Genomic DNA, 19,437 nt, shown 5'->3' with positions numbered 1-19,437 from the left:
GCGTTCAATTTATACGCGCTCTGGGAGGACGTCAGGTGGGGGCCCGCGCTCGGGGAGGACATCAGGTTGGGGGGCCCCTGGGTGGGGTAGGGGACACGGCTGGCTGGGGCACCTGCAGGGCCCCTGGGGTGGGAGCCCCGGTGGGCCCTGCACCCCCCAGTCCGACCCTGTTTACATCTATTTAAACCAACTCATCTTTCCTTTTTTTTATATTAAAAGGCAAAGCTAAAATGATTTGCAAGTTCTACTCACCTTCTCTGTCTGAATTTGACCAGGAATATTTAGGGAAAGGTTTATTAGAAAGTAGAGGGTCCATCTGTAAGACTTTGTATATCTGTCCGAAGGCCAGTAATCGGAGAGCATGCTGGAATGAAGGGCACATAAAAAAAGCTCAGTGGTAAGGTATTAATCACACAACAAAAGCACAGATTTATAGATTATTATTGTAGCAGGAAACAGAAAATGTCCAAACTTGACCCAGAATTCTACTATTCTGTTGGTGTATTTTAATATGTTGTTTTGTGCTGTGTGTTTAAAAAAATAAATAAAAATGCACAATAAAAAAAAAAAGAAAATGTAAAATGTTCATGATCATGAGTGTGTGTGTGTGTGTGTGTGTGTATATATATATATATATATATATATATATATATATATATATATATACAGTGTTCAGCATGAGAGGTGACATGTGCACCTGATTCTTTAGATGCAAGCAGCAAGTATGCCGTGCCTATTGACACAGGGCGCTCGGGAACCCTGGAGTTTCAGCCTGGTCTGGAGGTAGCCGTGGCTCCAGGGCTTCCCCAAGTCATTTGGCCCAGCAGCACTCATTTTGGAACAGGCAAGCAGCGTCTGTGAGCACAATTATACGGAAGGGCAAGGAGCTCATTCTGGATACAAATACTATTAATGAATAAAGTTTTAAAAGCAGAGGGTTTTCATTGTGGTCATAATGCATATTAAAAGTACACATTAATTAAATAGTAATAAAAAGGTAAAAAAGAATGCATAAGCAATATCTAAACTAAAATTACAGTGGGTATGAGTTAAGGGTGCCTTAATTGGCCACAATTTCCCCTTCAGCACATGTGAAACAATAATAATAATTGCTCCCTGAAGATAAAGCAAAGCTCTATGGAATATGTTGAAAAAAATAAGCTGGCACAAACCGGACCTCAGTTGAAAACCGTTGCTCAAAATATTCATTAAAGGCAAACACGGACTTAAAACTGGTAACTGTTATGGAACTTATTTATCAGAGTGGATGTATCTCCCTTCTGGAGGGTAGATTTGCTTCAACTTAAATATGATTTTAATATACACTTTTATATATATATATATACTTGATTTTGTCTGACATTTTAATTTGGCAACATGCTGACATCTCAATACCTGATCTGCCAGCTACAACTATTTATAAAGTGCCAGCATATTCTGCAGGGCCGAACAACAGAAAGGGAGTATTTATCACACATACAAATTACAAATAATAATGATAGATACAGGCACTGAATGGTACAATAAAACACATTTAATGGCAAATTGTATGATTCAACTGATTGGGTTGAACTGCTGCATGGAAGTGTACAGCCATATAAACAGATAGGTTTGTGATTTGCCATTTTTATTATTTTTGATGATTACAACACAACAGACTGCATTGACACAAGTGATGAAACATGGTTAAGGTCAGGTAGGCCAAGTTATAGCTTTCAGCATTTCTTCTCCTTCAAACTGTGGCTAAGCTTGTAAGCATGCTTACGATCTAATGCATTCTTCTATCAGAGGGTATGGCATGTTGCAACAAAATACTACCATACCAAAACACAACCTCCTCCATGCTTTTAAGCACAAAGAATTCATTTCTACAGCAGAATGTTATATATAATACAGCAATGTTATGTTTTCCCAGAATTAAAGCTGTATTTTTCCCAGTGCCATAAAGGCAAGCTTGACACACAATGAATTGGGATGATTTTAATGTGCTACTTGCCCTTAGGTTTTAGGGGACGATCCTGCATGCAGGAAGGTGAAAGGTTTACTCTAAACCATTGATCCCCAACCAGTGGATCAGGAGAACATGTTGTTCACCAACCCATTGGATGTTGCTCCCAGTGGCCTCAAAAGCAGGTGCCCGTTTTTGAAGTTTTGGAACCAAACAGAGCCTCCCATAGCCAGTTCAAAGCCCCTGCATCATTTGGCAATTGATCTGTAAGTGGTCTGAGAAGCCCTCTGTAAATGACCTTCCCCTTATCTCAAAGCCTTACATGGACTTCAGCTGGGTTATGGTTTCTTTTTTTAATATTTTTTTCTGAATCTCATTTGACACTCCAAAGTCTCTCACTATTCTTTATGGCTACTAAAATCTTAGTACAATGTACAGAATACAAAATACAATTTTGATCCATATATGCATTTATTTTTGTTATTTTTAACTTTGTATACAACCTGTGCACTGTGTGTAATATCCTCTCGTTCTTTTACAGTCATATAAGCAAGGGCATCTGTAGGCTCCCTCTCACAAGGATCATGCAGTCCTGGCCCTCCTAAAAGAAACAAAATATGACCAGAGTATGTGAACAACGGATTAGAAGAAAAATGACTAAATATTATTTGCTAATGCGGGTATAGGATTCCTTATGGGATTTTTTGTGATTATTTCCTTATTCTCTGAAATAACAGAATAATACCTTGATAGGTAACTATCATGTATAAGCCCATATTGGCGACATCACAATCCAAAGGGGTTTAATGTTTCAATATGTTTCAGTATACTTAAAGATATGTTGATCCAAATTAGGGAAAAAAAACAGGGTCCCCAAACTTTGCACAGTGGTTTTTACTATATAACTGTGATCCAAGGTTAGAAAAACTGGGTGGAGCCAACAACAGCTAATCAGATTTCATTCAGTGACTTTTCAGTTTTTTTCAAACTAAAATGAAGTTTGTTCTCGAATTTCCCTTTTTAGTTTATTTTGTTGTTGTAACAAAAGCAGAGGTGAGTGATTTTAGATCACATTGACAGGATACAGGCCATTGGGACAAGGACTGCATCAGTGAGCTGACGAGCTCCTCATCCCAACAGGATCTGCCGACAGGACCTGACGATCGTCATCTGGCCAATTTTTTGCCCACATATTGGGAGGGTTGGCCCATCTGGGGGATTCATACATGGGCTGTTAAGCTGACAACTTGATCAATTGGCCCATGTATGGCCACCTTTAGCTAGCTACCAGAAGCTAAATGCAAACTGGCTTCTATGAGTTCCTGGTCTGAGCCACAGTTACTACACGACTCTTTAAATGCACATAAGGATGTTAATGAATCCATCCTAAAATGTGAATCTGGATTTAAAGGACTGCTTGTTAATTCTCCATTGAGCATACTCACAATGCAAAGTGTTCCAGTATACGACCACTAACAAACACAATTAGCCCAATGAGAATATCAAAATAAATGGGCTCACACAAACAAATCTGAATGGAGGCACTTGCTGTTTTAGCCTTACCTGGGAGAAGGATTCCAGATGCTAGGCACTCCACGACTCTTCGCAGGGCTTCACCTGCTCCAAGCGGCCTATTGCAAGTCCCTATTGCCTTCTCGCAAATAAGTTCCAGAGGCTTGAGGGTGACAAAAAGAATAGAACAGGTCAGTATTCCTTGTCATTAAAGGATAAGAAAGCCTTTATCATAAAAGCCCCTAAAAAGACTCTATGGCCCCAAGAATAACTTCTTTCTTCCTACACTCAGTTTCATGTAGATTCTATATCACAAGCAGCTCAACTTAAACTCTCTCAGCTACTTCCTATATACTAGTGTGAAGCTCCACCCCCTTTGCTTTGCTAAGCTCTCAATCTCTCTCTCTCTCTCTGGCAGTGAAGATAGTCAAGGAGGTCTCTACTGTGCATGTGAAAAAAAAAAACCCTCTATTTGCAAAAACAGTAGCATTAAAATATATATAAAAAATGGGAGATTAGCAGTCAGTTAGTATATTAACATAAAAGTTAAAGAGTAGAATATATTTAGGATACAACACATTTCTGCATGTTTGTATGTCATTAGAAACTTTCACCTAAAGCATTTTTCCCAGGAAAGCAAAACTCACCCATCCTTTCAGCTGTGCCCAGGCAGGGACTCTGTTACACAGATCACGCAGAATGCGTAGCACAATTACACAAGATTTTAATCCATTGGCTCTTGCCTGGAATAGACAAAATGGTTCCAGTTCTGCTGATGTGCTCACGTTTCACCTCAACCTACAGAGGCCTTGGACAGATTCTTATAATATGATTACTGAGTAGTAAATGATTAGCTTCATGCAAAGAAGTCTACAGAATGGTCAGACATCCATGTTTAGAAAGGGCAGGCTTCCAATAGAACCAAAAAGCTTCATGAAAAATTGCTTTTGTAGCCTCATGATAATAATGTGCTAGCCAAGTCTCTACTGAATCTAAACACATCTTGACACCTCTAGTGCCACAATCCAGGCCCCTTTTGCTAAAGGCTGAACTTGAGGCCATACAATATGGTATGTTATTGCTTTCTATTGGATATGAAGCATGCCAGTTGAATGCCTCAAAAAAATGACCTCATTATATTGGCACAGGTGGCCAATACCTATTATGCCACGAGGACAGCACTTCTACATATGAAAGTATAGTTTAATATTCTATTTCGGTCTATTCAGAGCACTTATATGTGAGGTCATACAGAGATTATTAATGAAAACCTCATAAGGCTACAATAACAATAAGGTAAGAACAAATTGCCAACCTGAAACCATTTGGCATGTCGCAGAGACGCCAAGGCGTTCAGGCATTTCTGCCTGTCCAATAAGTCCGGAGGATCTTTCATCGCAACATTTTCTACTGATAAAATGGGATAAAAAAAGACAGATACAATTTGACCAAGGGGATTCTGTCACAGAAAGAGAGTACGGCAGCATCTGAATAAATTAATAAGACTCCCAGAGAAACTGAATGGTTCACAAAGTGCACTGCGATTATATTATCCAAAGGCCATTCAAGTAGTAATGTGCAACACAAAGCAAAAGGAGGCATTCACTTCCAGTTTACAAATTGGTAAAAGCTATGTACCATCTGGGATCTTATTAAATATGCAAAACATACTTCAGGGCATGAAAATACACATGTAGCACTTCACTGCCTTGTCAACAACAACAACAACAACACGGTAAGGATTCATTTTAACATATTTGAAAGCATCAAGAGCTAAAAGAATGATATTTTTAGTTGTGTGACTGAAATGTAGATTTCTGAATCAACAGATGCTCAGGCAATGTTTTCTCAGTAAATGGAAATTAAGACAAGGTGCTTTTAACATCAGAGAAGGGCTCCTGGTACATGAACTACATCTACAGCCGGTTCATTTTGTGTGGCCTTGAATTGTATCTCATTCGGCAAAGGGAAAATTAAAGCCATAAATCTACATGGTAAGCATTGCTGTCTTCAATTTTATCCCAATTTTTCTCACTTTTTTTTTTTACTTAGTTTAAATGATGGTAGCCACAATATAAGAAATGCAAGTTTAAATTGTTAATGTTTAAATAATGAAAGTATATTTTCTACCCTCAATAAATATCAGAGTAAATGTGGCCATACACAGAAGTCAGCCATATATGGAGCCTTCTGATAGACTGAAAACCAGCCCTTATTGATTAGATTCCTCCACCCGACCACAACATTGTGATCCAATTGTTTTCCCGAAGGCCAATTGATCAGATAAGCCCAACCTCGCCAAATGAGTGAGCTTATACTTGATTATACTCAAGCCGGAGGTCTAATATTGTTTGCCTCCCCAAAGCTTATAATTACTTCATGGTGCAGTTTTGCGGATATCAATAGACTAATCACCCAGTATTAGCAATATTTGTGTTAAGTATAGATATCTAGGAAAGATATGTTGTTTTGTGCACACAATAAATATATGTTAAACCTAAGATATTTGGTGGTATGATTTAAAATGGTTCATGTGGAATAGCAAGAAAATGTATTTTAATTATCATTGGTGACAGATGATATTCAAGCAAGAAACTGACCTAAATTAAGTTGCAGAATCTGCTTTGTGACCTAGAAAATGCATTGTAAGCAGCTATGCACCTAGTCTGGTGTTTAATACAGAAGAAAGACATGTCATATTGTCTGGGAGCCACTCTAAATAGTCAAGTTGTTAAATTAAGAACTTCTGCAAAAAAACATATGTATTAATTAATGCAGGGTGCCATTTGAGTGAAGGATTTTTCCCCCTATATAATGGCTGTTTGTCAGCTGGAGGCTTTGTCTGACTTTCGCTTAATAACCTTGTAGGGAGGCCTGGACTGGCAATCTGTGGATTCTGGCGAATGCCAGAGGTGCTGCTGCAAGATGCCATATACACTCACTACACATTGGGCTGGTGGGGAGCTATTTGGGCCTCTGTGTACTTCAAATGCCAGGGCTTTCTTTGAATCTCAGTACAGGCCTACTTGTAGAGCTTTTTCAACTTTGAACACATTTGGGGTCTTGTTTTGTGTGTTATTACAGTTTTGCAAATAAAGGTGAAATTGCATTGTATTTCAGTGCAGGTGTTAAGTATTCTGGGCTTTCTGCCAAAAGCCTACTTATCTAATTAAAGGAGAAGGAAAGGTAAAAACTAAGGAAGCTTTATCAGAAAGGTCTATGTAAATACAGCCAAAAGCACTCACAGAAGTCCTCTATCAAAAGAAACACAGGATTTCTTGTCAGTATCTGACTTCCTTTCAAAGAAAAATCCTTCATTCCAGGGGCCAGAGTCTGCGCAGCTCTTTCCTCTTTCCCTTCTTCTGCTCCCCCCTCCCATAAGAATTTATAAAACTCACCCCCCCCCCCCCCCCCCCCCACCTTTAGGAATGTGTAATCTGAGCTATAATGGCTAGAGCTACAGCAGGAAGCTTTCTGCAGAATAAATATAGTGTTCTAGGTGGCACTATTGGCAGTAAAATGCCAATGACTTTCCTTCTCCTTTAAGTTTGAGAAACTTTGTATCTTTTTGGCGTTCAGTGCAGGAGATCAAAGGGAAATGAGGGACTTTTCAATAAGAGTCTGGGACTGTGGGACTGTCCCATGAAAATCATGACAGTTGGGAGGTATGCGGTAGCTCCAGGGTACCCCTGCAACATTAGATGCAGCAGTGCTTGAACTGAAGGCAGAAAGGACTGAGCAGAGCCAAGGACAACTTTACATTAGTGCGAAGAGCACATTTTGACACAAGTTGCCCTATTGTGTTTTGTGAAAAGTATGTGCTTTTTCTAATATGTTAATATTACAAAAAAGGAGCAATTTTACAGATAACCCTGTCATTAATGAAGCTTTAGAGTCTATAAATAAACACCAGCCCACAATACAGCTTATTTCGAATGAACAAATGTTATAAAATGATGCATTACATTAAATTGCAGTGAAGTCCAAGACTTTTTTTTATTTATTTATTGTATGAAGAATCCAATAACAGTCACTGAAATGTTTTTCTCAATTTTGTGTTTATTTCGATTTCCACGCAGATTTAGGTTGCCAGAAGTGCTACAAATGTATTTTCAGACCTGACGAACTCAACAGCAGATGTTTGCATTGCATTATTTTCTCATAAACGCATTTATAATGTCACCACGCTCAGATTAGATAATCTAAGACCGTACATGAAAGCTGCAAAGGATTAAAGGTGCAATCCCACACTGGGATATATGGGAACACAAAAAACATAGCAACACTGCCAAGGGAACAATGCAGCACTAAATAGTTTTTGTGTTCAGCTTTTAGAATTAAAGGGCAAATTTATCTGAAAAAATTCAAAAATGTAACATATTGCTCATGGTTGTCTTTTTAGCCACTTACCTTCCCTAGCATTTAAATTATAAAGTGACTGTTGACAAGGACCATGCAGCCAAGGCCAATTAACTTAACCAATTCCATGTTATGCTTTTGTGCAGCAGTGCATGTTTACTGGCAAGCAGTGTGGTAAGATCCCTTTCCATGGCAGGAAAGGGTTTAAATGCTAGGGAAAAGTCACACAGTACAGGTTGGTGTTTCTGAATGAATTTGTAGGGTAGGCACAAATAAAGTATTTAATAATAAATAAGGTCAAGAAATTCAGATAACAAGGGCTGAATGCTGATAGTAAGAGAGGCTGCACACCAACAAAACGATCAATCCTAGAAGCAGAGCAAGTTAGACCAAGTTAGACCCCAAACACAGATGTTTGAAAGCATGTTTGCTCGCCAGCTAGCAGAAAGTATTTGCTTGCACCTCTGCCATTACTTGTGGTACCGTCCTTTTCATTTAGTGGTGGGCCAAATATGTGGACAACACATAGAATTAGTCCGTGTGCAGCCACCTTAAATCAAGGGGAATGTCCAATCAGGAACAGCCCAGTCAGAACTTCAGCAACCCCTGGGTAGATCAAACACCTACACACTGATTAATATACTTGATAATATACTTAAATAGAGGCTGCCGGAAGTGGAAGCGGCACACAGTAAGGTTGCTGGCAGGGAGGATGGAGAAAGAGCTTGGCCCAAACCCACCTGCAACCCACAAATCTAATGTGAATATCGGCCCACAGCCGCACTAGCCCACAGATCTACATCAAAAGGAACAACTGGGCTGGACTATTGGGCAGAAACCTAATAAACCAATTGGGATTTAGACTAAGCAACTACTTTCTGAAGGATTTTTTTTGGCCTCTATTCTTTTCCAATTTCTTGAAAAATAAATAAAGAAATTATATTTTTTTTATAATGACTGATTTATTTTTTGTGCCAACCAAACAAAATCATTGAGGGTACAATAAGGAATAACTATAAAGGGCCATATGGGGATTAACAATTACTTTTGTTGGTAGGACTGCACCTTTAGATGGTAAAAGTATTAACAGACGCAGCTTGCAAAGCTTATGGAGTTTTAGGCATTATATTTCAATGTGAACATCTGCTCCAAGCTCACAAATATTTATATATATAGGTAAGAACTAATATAAATGAGTGGTTATGAAAAACTGAACAGACTGAAAGGCTGTAGAATGTGTTGTCTTGAAAAACTTGTCTACTTTTGGGTATTTTTACATTGAAAAGTTGAAGACATCAGACATGTCTAATAGCACTATTGTGGTAAAAAGGAGCCACATAGATGCAGCATGAGACCTGGATTTTACAATGCTCTTGTTATTACTCATTTATACACACACTGAAGACAGTCTCTGGCCTGCATTGCTAGTGAGATAGAGGCTTACAGGCCAGCATACTTTTTAGGCAACATGTTGCCTCTTACATCACTTGGTACCTGTGTCCCATACAATAGCAAATGCAAAGCTTCAGAAATTATGGATAAGTACCAAGGAGCATTGTTACGGTTTTAAGTACACCTTTCAAAATAATCTAATTTATTGATAAAGCCAGAAAAAAGGGAATACATATAATTTGCCTGTCTGGCAGAGTTCTGCACCATTTTGGATTCTGTCAGAAGTGTCCGTGACAATGCACATGCACATTATGCTCTAGGCAGCTCTGAGAAGCTAAGCTTAGGGGGAGCTGTTCCAAAATTGTCAACTGCCACACAGGCTTGAATATTTCATTCTGATGCAAATTGCACTGGTTTCTGGCCTGTCATGTAAAGGAAATCTGAATCAGCCCTGTATCATGAGATTCTGCCAATCTGAGAAAGACCATTCTCTGACATTGCGCAGGCTGGTATACACGCAGAAGTGAAGTCTCTGCTTCCCACATAATGGCCAACATTGTGGTGACATAGGAGGTGTAATGGGGTAGACAACCCATTCTATGAGAAACTGCTTGTGTCACACTAGTGCTAGTAGACAGGATATTATATAGTATGTTAAATATATGTTTAAAATGGCTTTTCCAACTGAACTAAACCTCTGGCATGGAGGACATGCCCTTTAATGCAAATGCTACAAATTTTCTATTTTTTTGTGCTTATCTTTCAAAAGAGGCCTTCTCCAATTCATCCTCCATTGTGACATTCAAACTGCTAACTGGTTGATAAAGTCAGTTAGTCTCTAAGCAACCAGACAGTCACAGAAATTTGAGGTTAAAAGCCAACAGCAAATAAAAAGTACCGTACATTTTGTCTACATTGTACAATAATAACTAGCTGAATGTTATAATCAACTATTTGCAAATTGAAATATATAGTTGACTGCATTTTTGTTTTGTTGTCCATTTTTCAAAGTGGAAACCCCAAAATTTCCTCTCAAGTTTAGTATGTCTATGCTGGTGGTATTCAGATGGAAATGTCATAGACTGCAGACTGCGGGAAAGCAGGAGAGGAATTCTATGTCACATGACAAAAAAAACAGAGGCCATGTCGGGCTTTACTTGCCTATTATACCTAATCATCTGTAAATTGTAGGAAAAGTTTCAATATAACAAACTGGGCACAATCATCCAAAAAATCAGCAATAAGAGGATTTTTAAAGGTGTGCTTAGATACCCAATATCCAATTGTCTTTACCAAACATTTAGTAGATTAATTTGAACTTATAGGCCCATTTGCACAGCACAGTTGTACAGCCAGTCAGAACCTGTGTGCAGAATCCTAACAGAAGAACACATGAAAGGATTATGGGTGAGGGCAAGAAGAGAACGACTTGCATCAGACTGTCTTGTACATTAACATTATTAGAATGAAGTGTCTTCATGCTCTGCATTGGTAGCTGGATCCATCCATTTCTAGAGAAGATTCAGTGTATATTGCCAGCTAAGGAACCAGGCTGCACAGCAACAGCTCAACTTTAAACACAATATGTCTCTGAATCACACAGACCATTCGCCCACCTAAGAAATGTACTATATTTGCATAAAGAAACAGTGGTTGGTTACTAACTATCCAAATTGCAAATGTGGATCAAATCAGTAGCACTGATGGCCTTTTCAGAACATATTTCAGACCCAAGCAAACTTGGCTTACCATCTTAATCAAGGAAAATATCCTAATCTCAAAAACTGCCCATCCATATGTGCCTCTTTGTAGATACCCTGGAAAAAGTGGGTGGAAGCTACCAAGGCAAGTTTAAAAACCAGGGTTTAAGACCTCTGCTCTGCAGTCAACCAGAAACATTAATCTGAGGCTAATATAAAAAGGCAATGCCATTTCTGCTTCATATTTTTTTACTTAGGGGGTCAAAAATAGTAGCATGGACACATGCTGAAATACAAACACTACAGGTATGAACATTAATTCTTGGGACCTGGGGTTTTACCCATTAGATATCATCTTGTAATTTGGAGCACCATACCCCCACTAAAACATATTTAGAAATGTAAAAACCCAATAGGATTTTTTGTTTGCAACAAATTTTCTAATTTACAGTATAGTACAGTAGTGCTGGCAGGACAATGCACCGGCCCATCGCTTTTTTTCACTGAAGCCCAGCATTGGCCTGGGGTCTACTGTTAGCTATAGTAATCAATCACTATAAATTAGATTTAAAATTGTCCTGTCCCTTAACTTCAAGTACAAGCCAATGACACATGGTGCTATTTGTATCCAGCTTCTTGTCATGGCTACAAAACACGAGTGAACAAAAAAAAAATAGAAAAATGTGCTGACTAAAAGTTAAAATTAAAGGTGTACTAACTTTTTAAGGCAACAGTTAAAATAGCAAGATTGCCAATCTTGACCCAACTCAAAAAATATATTAAAAGTGTAGTGTTTCATTATCTAAGAGAAATCTGTAAGTTGTTATGCAGTGACATTGTGTCATCTTGAGGATTTAAATTTTGATTATCTGGTTGCTGGCTTTAATAATCCTAGCAGCCAGGTTGCCGTCTAAGAATTCTGGATAGAAGATGAATAGGAGAGGGCCTAAGAGAGATAGCTATAAAAATAAAATCAGTTATATGGCAGGTGGCCATAAGCACTGGTGACTTTTACTATCCTTATATTTATTTTTGGCATATTTGGCAACCTAAATGGCTTCTGATCTTTAAACAAATGTTTAAACAGACAGAGTTAAGACAAACATAAAATGACTGCATTTATGGATCAGAAACCACACAGCAACAAATATGCAATAATAATGAATTATTCTTCTTCACGTCACCCTATAATTGCACCCTTTACAATACATACACTTTACACAAGAAGCACTTACTGAACACCTCCCCTGAGAGGGATTCAAGTACAGAGTTCCTTTGTGTACCCTGGTGGGCCTGCCTTGGCCAGTCTAAATAATGCATAAGGGCATGCCAGGGAACACCTATGCCAGATATCCAGGCACAACTCAAAAGTAGAAGAATGTATTGTGGGCAAAAAGCAGAGTGCTTTGTGCATATTATTTGCTACCCCCTAAATAAATAAGCCTTCCTGTCTATATACTGTAGCAATATTGTAAAGATATATTTGGTTCCAGTTTACAAACTCTGGTCTTCATGTGTGTGATGCAGAGAAATACTGTGACATTATTCATGTCAACAACTGGCCATGCAACTGTACAAACGTGTACAAAATAGCATATGCAGTTGTGTCCAATCACACAACAGAACCATAAAACCAGTTCAAGGACAATGTCAGCCCATGAAGACACAAGCATCATTCTGACTGCATGAAATACACACAGGACAGGTCCACTGCACCTACGCTGCTCAGTGTTGTTAGGATTTTGATTAGCGTAGTCAAACCATAGCTGGGGAAATATTGGTCAGTTATAGACAAAATTATAATTGAGGCACATATTTCAAAAATATATTTATATAATAGATAGGGGAATGCATATACAATACACACGCATCCTGAGAGAGAACTTTATTTTTTTACTTTTTCAGAAAGTATAGTCTGTAAGCAGGCAGGTGGTCCTGCTGGCCCATTCAACACTAAAAAATTATAATCCTTATAATACACTTGAGCATGGGAACCACCCACTTCCAGTTATAGATTCTACTTACAATGAAGTTCTAGACCCCAAACATTTCACCTTGTTTCACATCTGTATTGCATTGGCATTCCCTTTTATTCCAGAAATTATTTTTAATCAAGATGTCTTCCCAGATGGCCCCATGTATGTGTTAACTGACCAACATTTGACACTGTATAGCTGATGTTTGTGGGAAGGACAGAAAGAGTAGAGGGTGGGGCTAGAGATGTCAGGAGCGACAGGGAGTCCATCTTGCCCAGGTGGGCTGGCTGCCTCAGTTGATATGACAGATTGTGGCCTGTTGGTCAAAGGCATAGGTCCAGTGTTGCTTGGCAAGTTTGTAGGGGACAGGCTTAGGAAGCTGAAGCAAATATAACAGACCATAAAAATAAGATAGGGGGAAAACCATAGAAATAAAAATAAACAAAATCATGGCCACATTAGTACTGTGTTACTCAGGACTTACCCAACCTCATGGCTGCAACAAACAATAAAAGTCTTTGAAGTTTTATCTCATTTTCAAAACCAGCTACTATAAAGAGGTCAACAGGTTAAATGAGAAATGAGCACAGGTTATCTGTGACATTTTAGGTTACAAACAGATTATTCTGACATACCAACTGCTAAACTGCCTGGAAACAGCACTGAGGTTGTGTAAACAAATTTCTGTTTAAAACTACAGAACGAAAGGGGAAAAAAAAACAAATTTCAATGTTAACAAACTTTTTAAAATGTGTGCAACCCAGTAATAATTTATATGTGTATTTGTGATACAGTGAAGGGATAGATGGTAATTTACAGGAACAATATTACTAAAAGAATCATAAAATTATATAATAATGGTACGTGAGCAGTGCCAGCAAGCTTTTAGAGAATATTTAGAGACAGAAGAAAAACAAAGTACCTCCACCAGGCCGGTCCTCCTCTTCTCTGAATAGTGGGGAGGTAAGAATTACTTTTAGGGTTAATTTAGGTTCTTTGGAACTTTGAATGATAAGAGATGCATCCTCCACACATTGTTCCACTTGGTAGGTTTCTTCTGTGATTTTCTGAAATTTGAATTGAGTTGAACGTAACATATTGTTAAATATGCGTTTGAGTGTTCTATAAAATATTTGTCAATATACACCCTCCTGCAGTGGCAACCCAATTTTTAAAGGATTCTGAACCGATTGGACCAATTCGGCAACTTATCGGCCTGTATAGGGGCAGTAACGACGGCCATGCCAGACCGATATCTGGCCTGAAATAGGCTAGATATCGATCAGCAGGTTAAAAGATTCGGTCAGATCGGGGACCACATCGGCTCGTTGATGCGACCTTGCCAAACGAGCAAATCTTCATATGTATGGGCACCTTAAGGGCTCTGGCACACAGGGAAATTAGTCGCCCGCAACAAATCTCCCTGTTTGCGGGCGACTAATCTCCCCGAAATCGCCGGTGGGATGGTATTTTGGGGAGATTAGTCACCCGTGAACAGGGAGATTTGTCGCGGGCGACTAATCTCCCCGTGTGCCAGAGCCCTAAGAGACCTTAGTTCAAACATGGCATTGTCCAACATCCAGAATCATAAAATTCAAGTAATTGTAACATACTCTGTTCTTCATTAAAAAAAAGTAAGCAATTTTTTTCAAAGTAATCAAATTTAGGCTTAGACAATTAACTTGGTTCACTTATTGGTAAAACATCAGCTATCTTTCAATCTATGAAAGGAGGGAGTCTGAGAAAACTTAGATTTAATTGCTTGACTATAATCAAACTAAGCTCTCTAAGTAGTCCTAGATGTATTCTATCAGGCCCCAGAGCCTTGTTTACATTGCACTTGTTATTTTATGTATAGGTTCTAAAAGATGCATTTGTCCCCTCTGACTTGTAGTTTTTAAATGGTTTCTCCTTCCTTCCTATTAACTTTCTTACATCTCAGTTAAGCCACATATGTTTGCACTTAATGTATTACATTTATTTCCCAAGGGAATGTATTGAGTAGTAATGGATTCTTAATTTAAAAGTGCAACCTTTTATGCTTGTGTTTTTATCTTACAATTTACTGACCAGTTGATGTAACAATGAAGAATGTAAGAAAATGCAGGTGCAGTAACCAGTACAGCCAATAAGATGTCCAGCTCATGGGCCCTGGAGAAAACTTCTTACTTGGGCACCTCTAAATAATGACTGACCACTGCACCTCCTTTCTACAGCTTCTCAGCAATGTCCTGGTGCAGATATAATGTAGCTTTCTAGTAGATAAATCTGCCCCATGTCAGCGTTTTAATGTATTATTAGTCTTATGCTGGGTTCAGGAATGTCAATGTAAGAAAATGAGATCTTTATTGTGCATGCATTGTATTCTCTTTTTTACTTTGTTCCCACCCAATCCTTTTAATAAACCCCAATTTGGGTATACATGGCCAGATTTTTAATTTTTCATCCATGGATCTCATTAAAAACACCTCTAACACCCACTACACCTTCATAATGGGGCTTTAATTGCACCAACCAATGACATATTAGCTTTAGGCATCACTTACCTGTGTAGAGTGTAAGATTCACCTTTACATTCATTAGATCAACCATTTAACTAAGGGACAAAAAAACTGTGATGCAAAGAAACTTTAAACTATTGCTACACTGCAAAACTGATTTTGTGAGGGATGTTGAAGTTACAATAAACTTCTCACTTATCACTTTAAAACTGAACACTTATTAAATTTCAGTGCTGCACTGCTGAATTAGTATAAAAGAATGTTCCCCAGTATAATCAAATAGCATTGTAAAACTCTGAGACCTTGATGTAAAGCTAAGCACAGACAATAGGTGAAAAGGAGCAGAGGCCTAAGAAGAGAGAATGCCCATCAAGTTATAGGTATGGAATCTGTCGTCAAACCCATCATTTAAAAAGATCCAAAATATATGAATGCCATTTTCTATTTAAGCAAACAATTCTTATTTTTTGTGACTGATTTTCTTTTTGTCTGTTATAAAACATTTCCCTCTACTTGATAATGACTAAAATAAGCAAAAATCCAATGCCAAAAAAAATCCTTTTGTGCTTATTTTTGTTAATTATTACATTTATTTACATTTTTAGTCATTTTGGAAGAAAAGAATAAGTTTCCTGTTCAATTGATGATGTTTTTAAGAAAGACAAAGCTAAAGCTCACCTGGATTTGTAGGGGAAGGTTTTCTGTGACTGTGGCTAACAAGCTTTCTGATGGCTTTTCCTTACACATGAGAACCAGCTCTAAGTCCATATCATCTTTAATTAGCAAGCCTTTGGCAACCAGGCCAATCCTCATGACTCCACATAGTACTCGGCCACTTTCTTCCCTAAAATGGGGGGAAAAAAAATAGTGCTTTTACCTATGTAACAAACTATTTAAAACAGAGATCAGAGCTCAATACACAAAAACTCACCCACGTTCTATCCATTGTATTAATCTATTCTACTGTACAGCGCTGCGTACATAAGCAGCACTTTATAAATACAGATATACATACACAAAGAATTTTGGTCATAGCACTACTGCTTCATTTAGTGAAAATTTTGTGTTAGTTTTAGAATTCCTTAAGGTATAATTACAATATATATAACAGAAACTCCTGCGGCAGAATACAAAAGAAGCGTAAGAGTTCATCAGAATGGTAAATAGTGTGAATACCATCTGCAAGACTATTATTTACATCATGTAGAGATATTGCAGTGGGTTACAGCATTGCACTAGGAGGATTATTCTACCTGAGCTATGAATAACCAGTTACCCTTAGAGGTGGATAGTGCTTAGCCTGCAGGAAGCAGTACTCAAGCATATCTTTAGTACACTAAAACAAGCCTCATCTGCTGTGTCAGCCTTATGCTTTTTTCCCTTAGGCACGCAGAAAAGAGATTTACAAACAGACATATTAAAGTCTTAGAGTACTGTCTTGTTTTTTCCAAAACACATCAGTTAACAGAACTTCGCCAGCAGAATCCTGCATTGAAATTTGTTTTTCAAAAACACAAATTTCTTTTTATATTTAATTTTGAAATTTGACATGGGGGTAGCCATATTCTTCAGTTCCCAGGGTGCCACAGCCATGTGACACTTTACTGCTGAGCTGCAAGTTGGAATGATTTCACCCTAAGACAGCAACTCCCAGTAGATATGAAAATAGCACTCAATAGTAAGAAATCCAAGTCCGGCTTGTGACTCCTCCAGTTGCATGGGAGTAAGAGAAACAGATTTACCAAAGTATGTGACATGTACAGACTTTAAATTAAAATTAGTTCACTTGCTTTGGCAAATACTGTAAGTGCCATTGGTTGTGTATTATGTGTCGTAAGACCCACTGAATGTATAGAGACGCCCAGAAAAAAATATATTCTTGGAAAGTAAACATTCTGATGGATCCAACATGGGTAAAAACACCTTTCTACACCAAAGCACCAATCTGCAAAGCTTTCCTTAATTTAGCATTTTTTATGACTTTTCTGAAAATAGTCTAAATTTGTTGCAATTTGCTACATTTATCTTGCAACATTTTTAACATACAATGACACATCACCCTAAATATGAACGCTAGAGGTCTACTGAACAGTTTGGGGCCCAATATGCAAATATTTACCAAAGTAGGTGGTGTATAGAGGCAACCAAATGAAAAAAGTGCATATGAATTTTCTGATCTGGCAACTCATTTTTAGCAAAAAAAAAAGCCCAATGACTGTATTATGTGCTGTAAGACCCCCTAACTGTACAGAAAAAACCAGAAAGCCATATATATTTTTGAAAAGTACACATTCTGACAAATCCAACATGGGTAAAGAAGCCTTTCTGAAATAAAGCCTTTTTAAGCAAGAACCCTGCGAGTGGTGCTCTCTTCACATTTGTGTATTCTGTTGTTATTTGCCTGTAGCCTTAGGCAGCTCATTATCAAGGTGCTTCTCAGTGGACTGGTAATTAGTTTTATCCAGTCCTCTGAAGTTCCTCGGAATCAGAAAGTGCTAAATTGAAACTGGCTCCATATTCTTGTTTAGTGTCAGAAATAACAGAAACCATAGATATTCCTTAATTAATACAATTGGCAAAAAGAATGATGCACGTTGGCACATGGTAGGAGGTATGCAACATATTATGCTTGGAACCTTTTATGAGAGATGGCTTTCCTCTAATTCTAAGCTTTCTATATACCTTTATAGATAAAGCATATGCGTATGCATACATATACACATTTAACAATGTTCATAAAGAAAAAGATAATACATACATCTCTGGAAAGGTCAGAACATGCTCTTTATTTTTGGGCAAAAAATTAAAATACCACATTTTATGTTACCTGTATTCAAAATACTAGAGCAAACAATTTCAGTGGGTGAGCTTTAGCCTATAGGATAAACCTTTCTTGGAGCTTGTTTGGAATTCATTCCCAGAATTCCTTTTGTTTATTTGTAGCTGTATGAGGCAGTCTCCTCAACCCTAATGACATCATGGTTATATTAACATTTGTAAAAAAAAATAAAAAAATAAAAATAGGCTGGTAAAAAAATAATAAAGAATACATTGAAATATTTTATTTTAATTCAAAAGGAAGCAACGAGGACTAAAAATGACCAAACAATTCCAGCAAAAGGGGTAAAAGAGTTTTTTCTTACACTAGTAAGAATAAAAATAGCTCTGGCTCTACCAAGCGATGAAGGATGGGTTATCTATTTCTACTCTTCTCTCACTTATACTGGGGATATAAGAGCTAGGGGCAGATTTTTCCACTAGATAAAGCCAGTTGCAGGCTTGGATATAATTCTTTGGAGCAACTCAACCTCTGCAGGTCTATTTCACTTGACCTGAGAAGCACTTAGGAGATTGATTATCAGCTCCTCAGGTTCCCAAACGACTTTTACACTGTGGTATTAAAAACGTGGAAAACAGCCAAAAAGCAGGAAGCTGTGCTACTTAATATGATACTATCCTTAGGGCACACTGACCTAGCATTCATTACATTACACTCCAAACATTAAGGAAGCGTCAAAGTAATGTAGGCTTTTGACCTACATCCCTTATTTTAAATCTTTAGATTTCTTTTCTTTACATCATCTCATATCTTCTATATATTTCAAATATTTTTTTGTTGGCTAAAGCTTTAATCCTTAATATAAACAAAGGGTAGACAAATGTAATTGTCTATGCCTCTATACAGGACAGCTGCTCTTCATTTTTATGCCAAAGAGACTACTTTATGCCTGATTCATACAAAGCCTTGTAGTTTACTAGAAGGGATGGCTGATTTCACTGTAGACCAACTTGTTCACAGCAATACTATTGCTTTCTCTGTTATTTATTTCCCTCCATGCAAACCATAAGAAATTAAAAGGAATCTATTCATACTAGTCATTTTACATTTTTAGATTAAGTTAGAATATATAAACTATATAAGTATAAGTATATAATATTTAACATTTGAGAAAGATGCTGATACACACCAAGAACATTAACAATGTACTTATTTATTAAATCAACATTTTGGTCCTGATAATATAAAGAATATATCAAAATAAAGCATA

The 19,437-nt window shown here is 37.7% G+C and overlaps 1 protein-coding gene across 5 annotated transcripts in view; it reads right to left on the bottom strand.

The window, feature by feature from the left end:
• The window catches only part of strbp (spermatid perinuclear RNA binding protein), a 79,459-nt gene that overhangs the window by 15,236 nt on the left and 44,786 nt on the right, over window positions 1-19,437 (bottom strand). For 4 of the 5 annotated variants that reach the window (NM_001113926.1, XM_012953216.3, XM_012953218.2 and 1 more), the window contains 7 exon segments: window positions 253-364; window positions 2,452-2,549; window positions 3,512-3,623; window positions 4,108-4,203; window positions 4,776-4,870; window positions 13,810-13,954; window positions 16,067-16,232. In NM_001113926.1, the coding sequence (NP_001107398.1) occupies window positions 253-364; window positions 2,452-2,549; window positions 3,512-3,623; window positions 4,108-4,203; window positions 4,776-4,870; window positions 13,810-13,954; window positions 16,067-16,232 (824 nt within the window). 5 annotated transcript variants of the gene reach the window in all.

The sequence above is a fragment of the Xenopus tropicalis genome, chromosome 8, assembly GCF_000004195.4.
Source record: "Xenopus tropicalis strain Nigerian chromosome 8, UCB_Xtro_10.0, whole genome shotgun sequence".
Taxonomy (NCBI): domain Eukaryota; kingdom Metazoa; phylum Chordata; class Amphibia; order Anura; family Pipidae; genus Xenopus; species Xenopus tropicalis.
The sequence above is the reverse complement of the archived record's forward strand: the minus strand, read 5'-3'. Positions and strand labels throughout refer to the sequence as shown.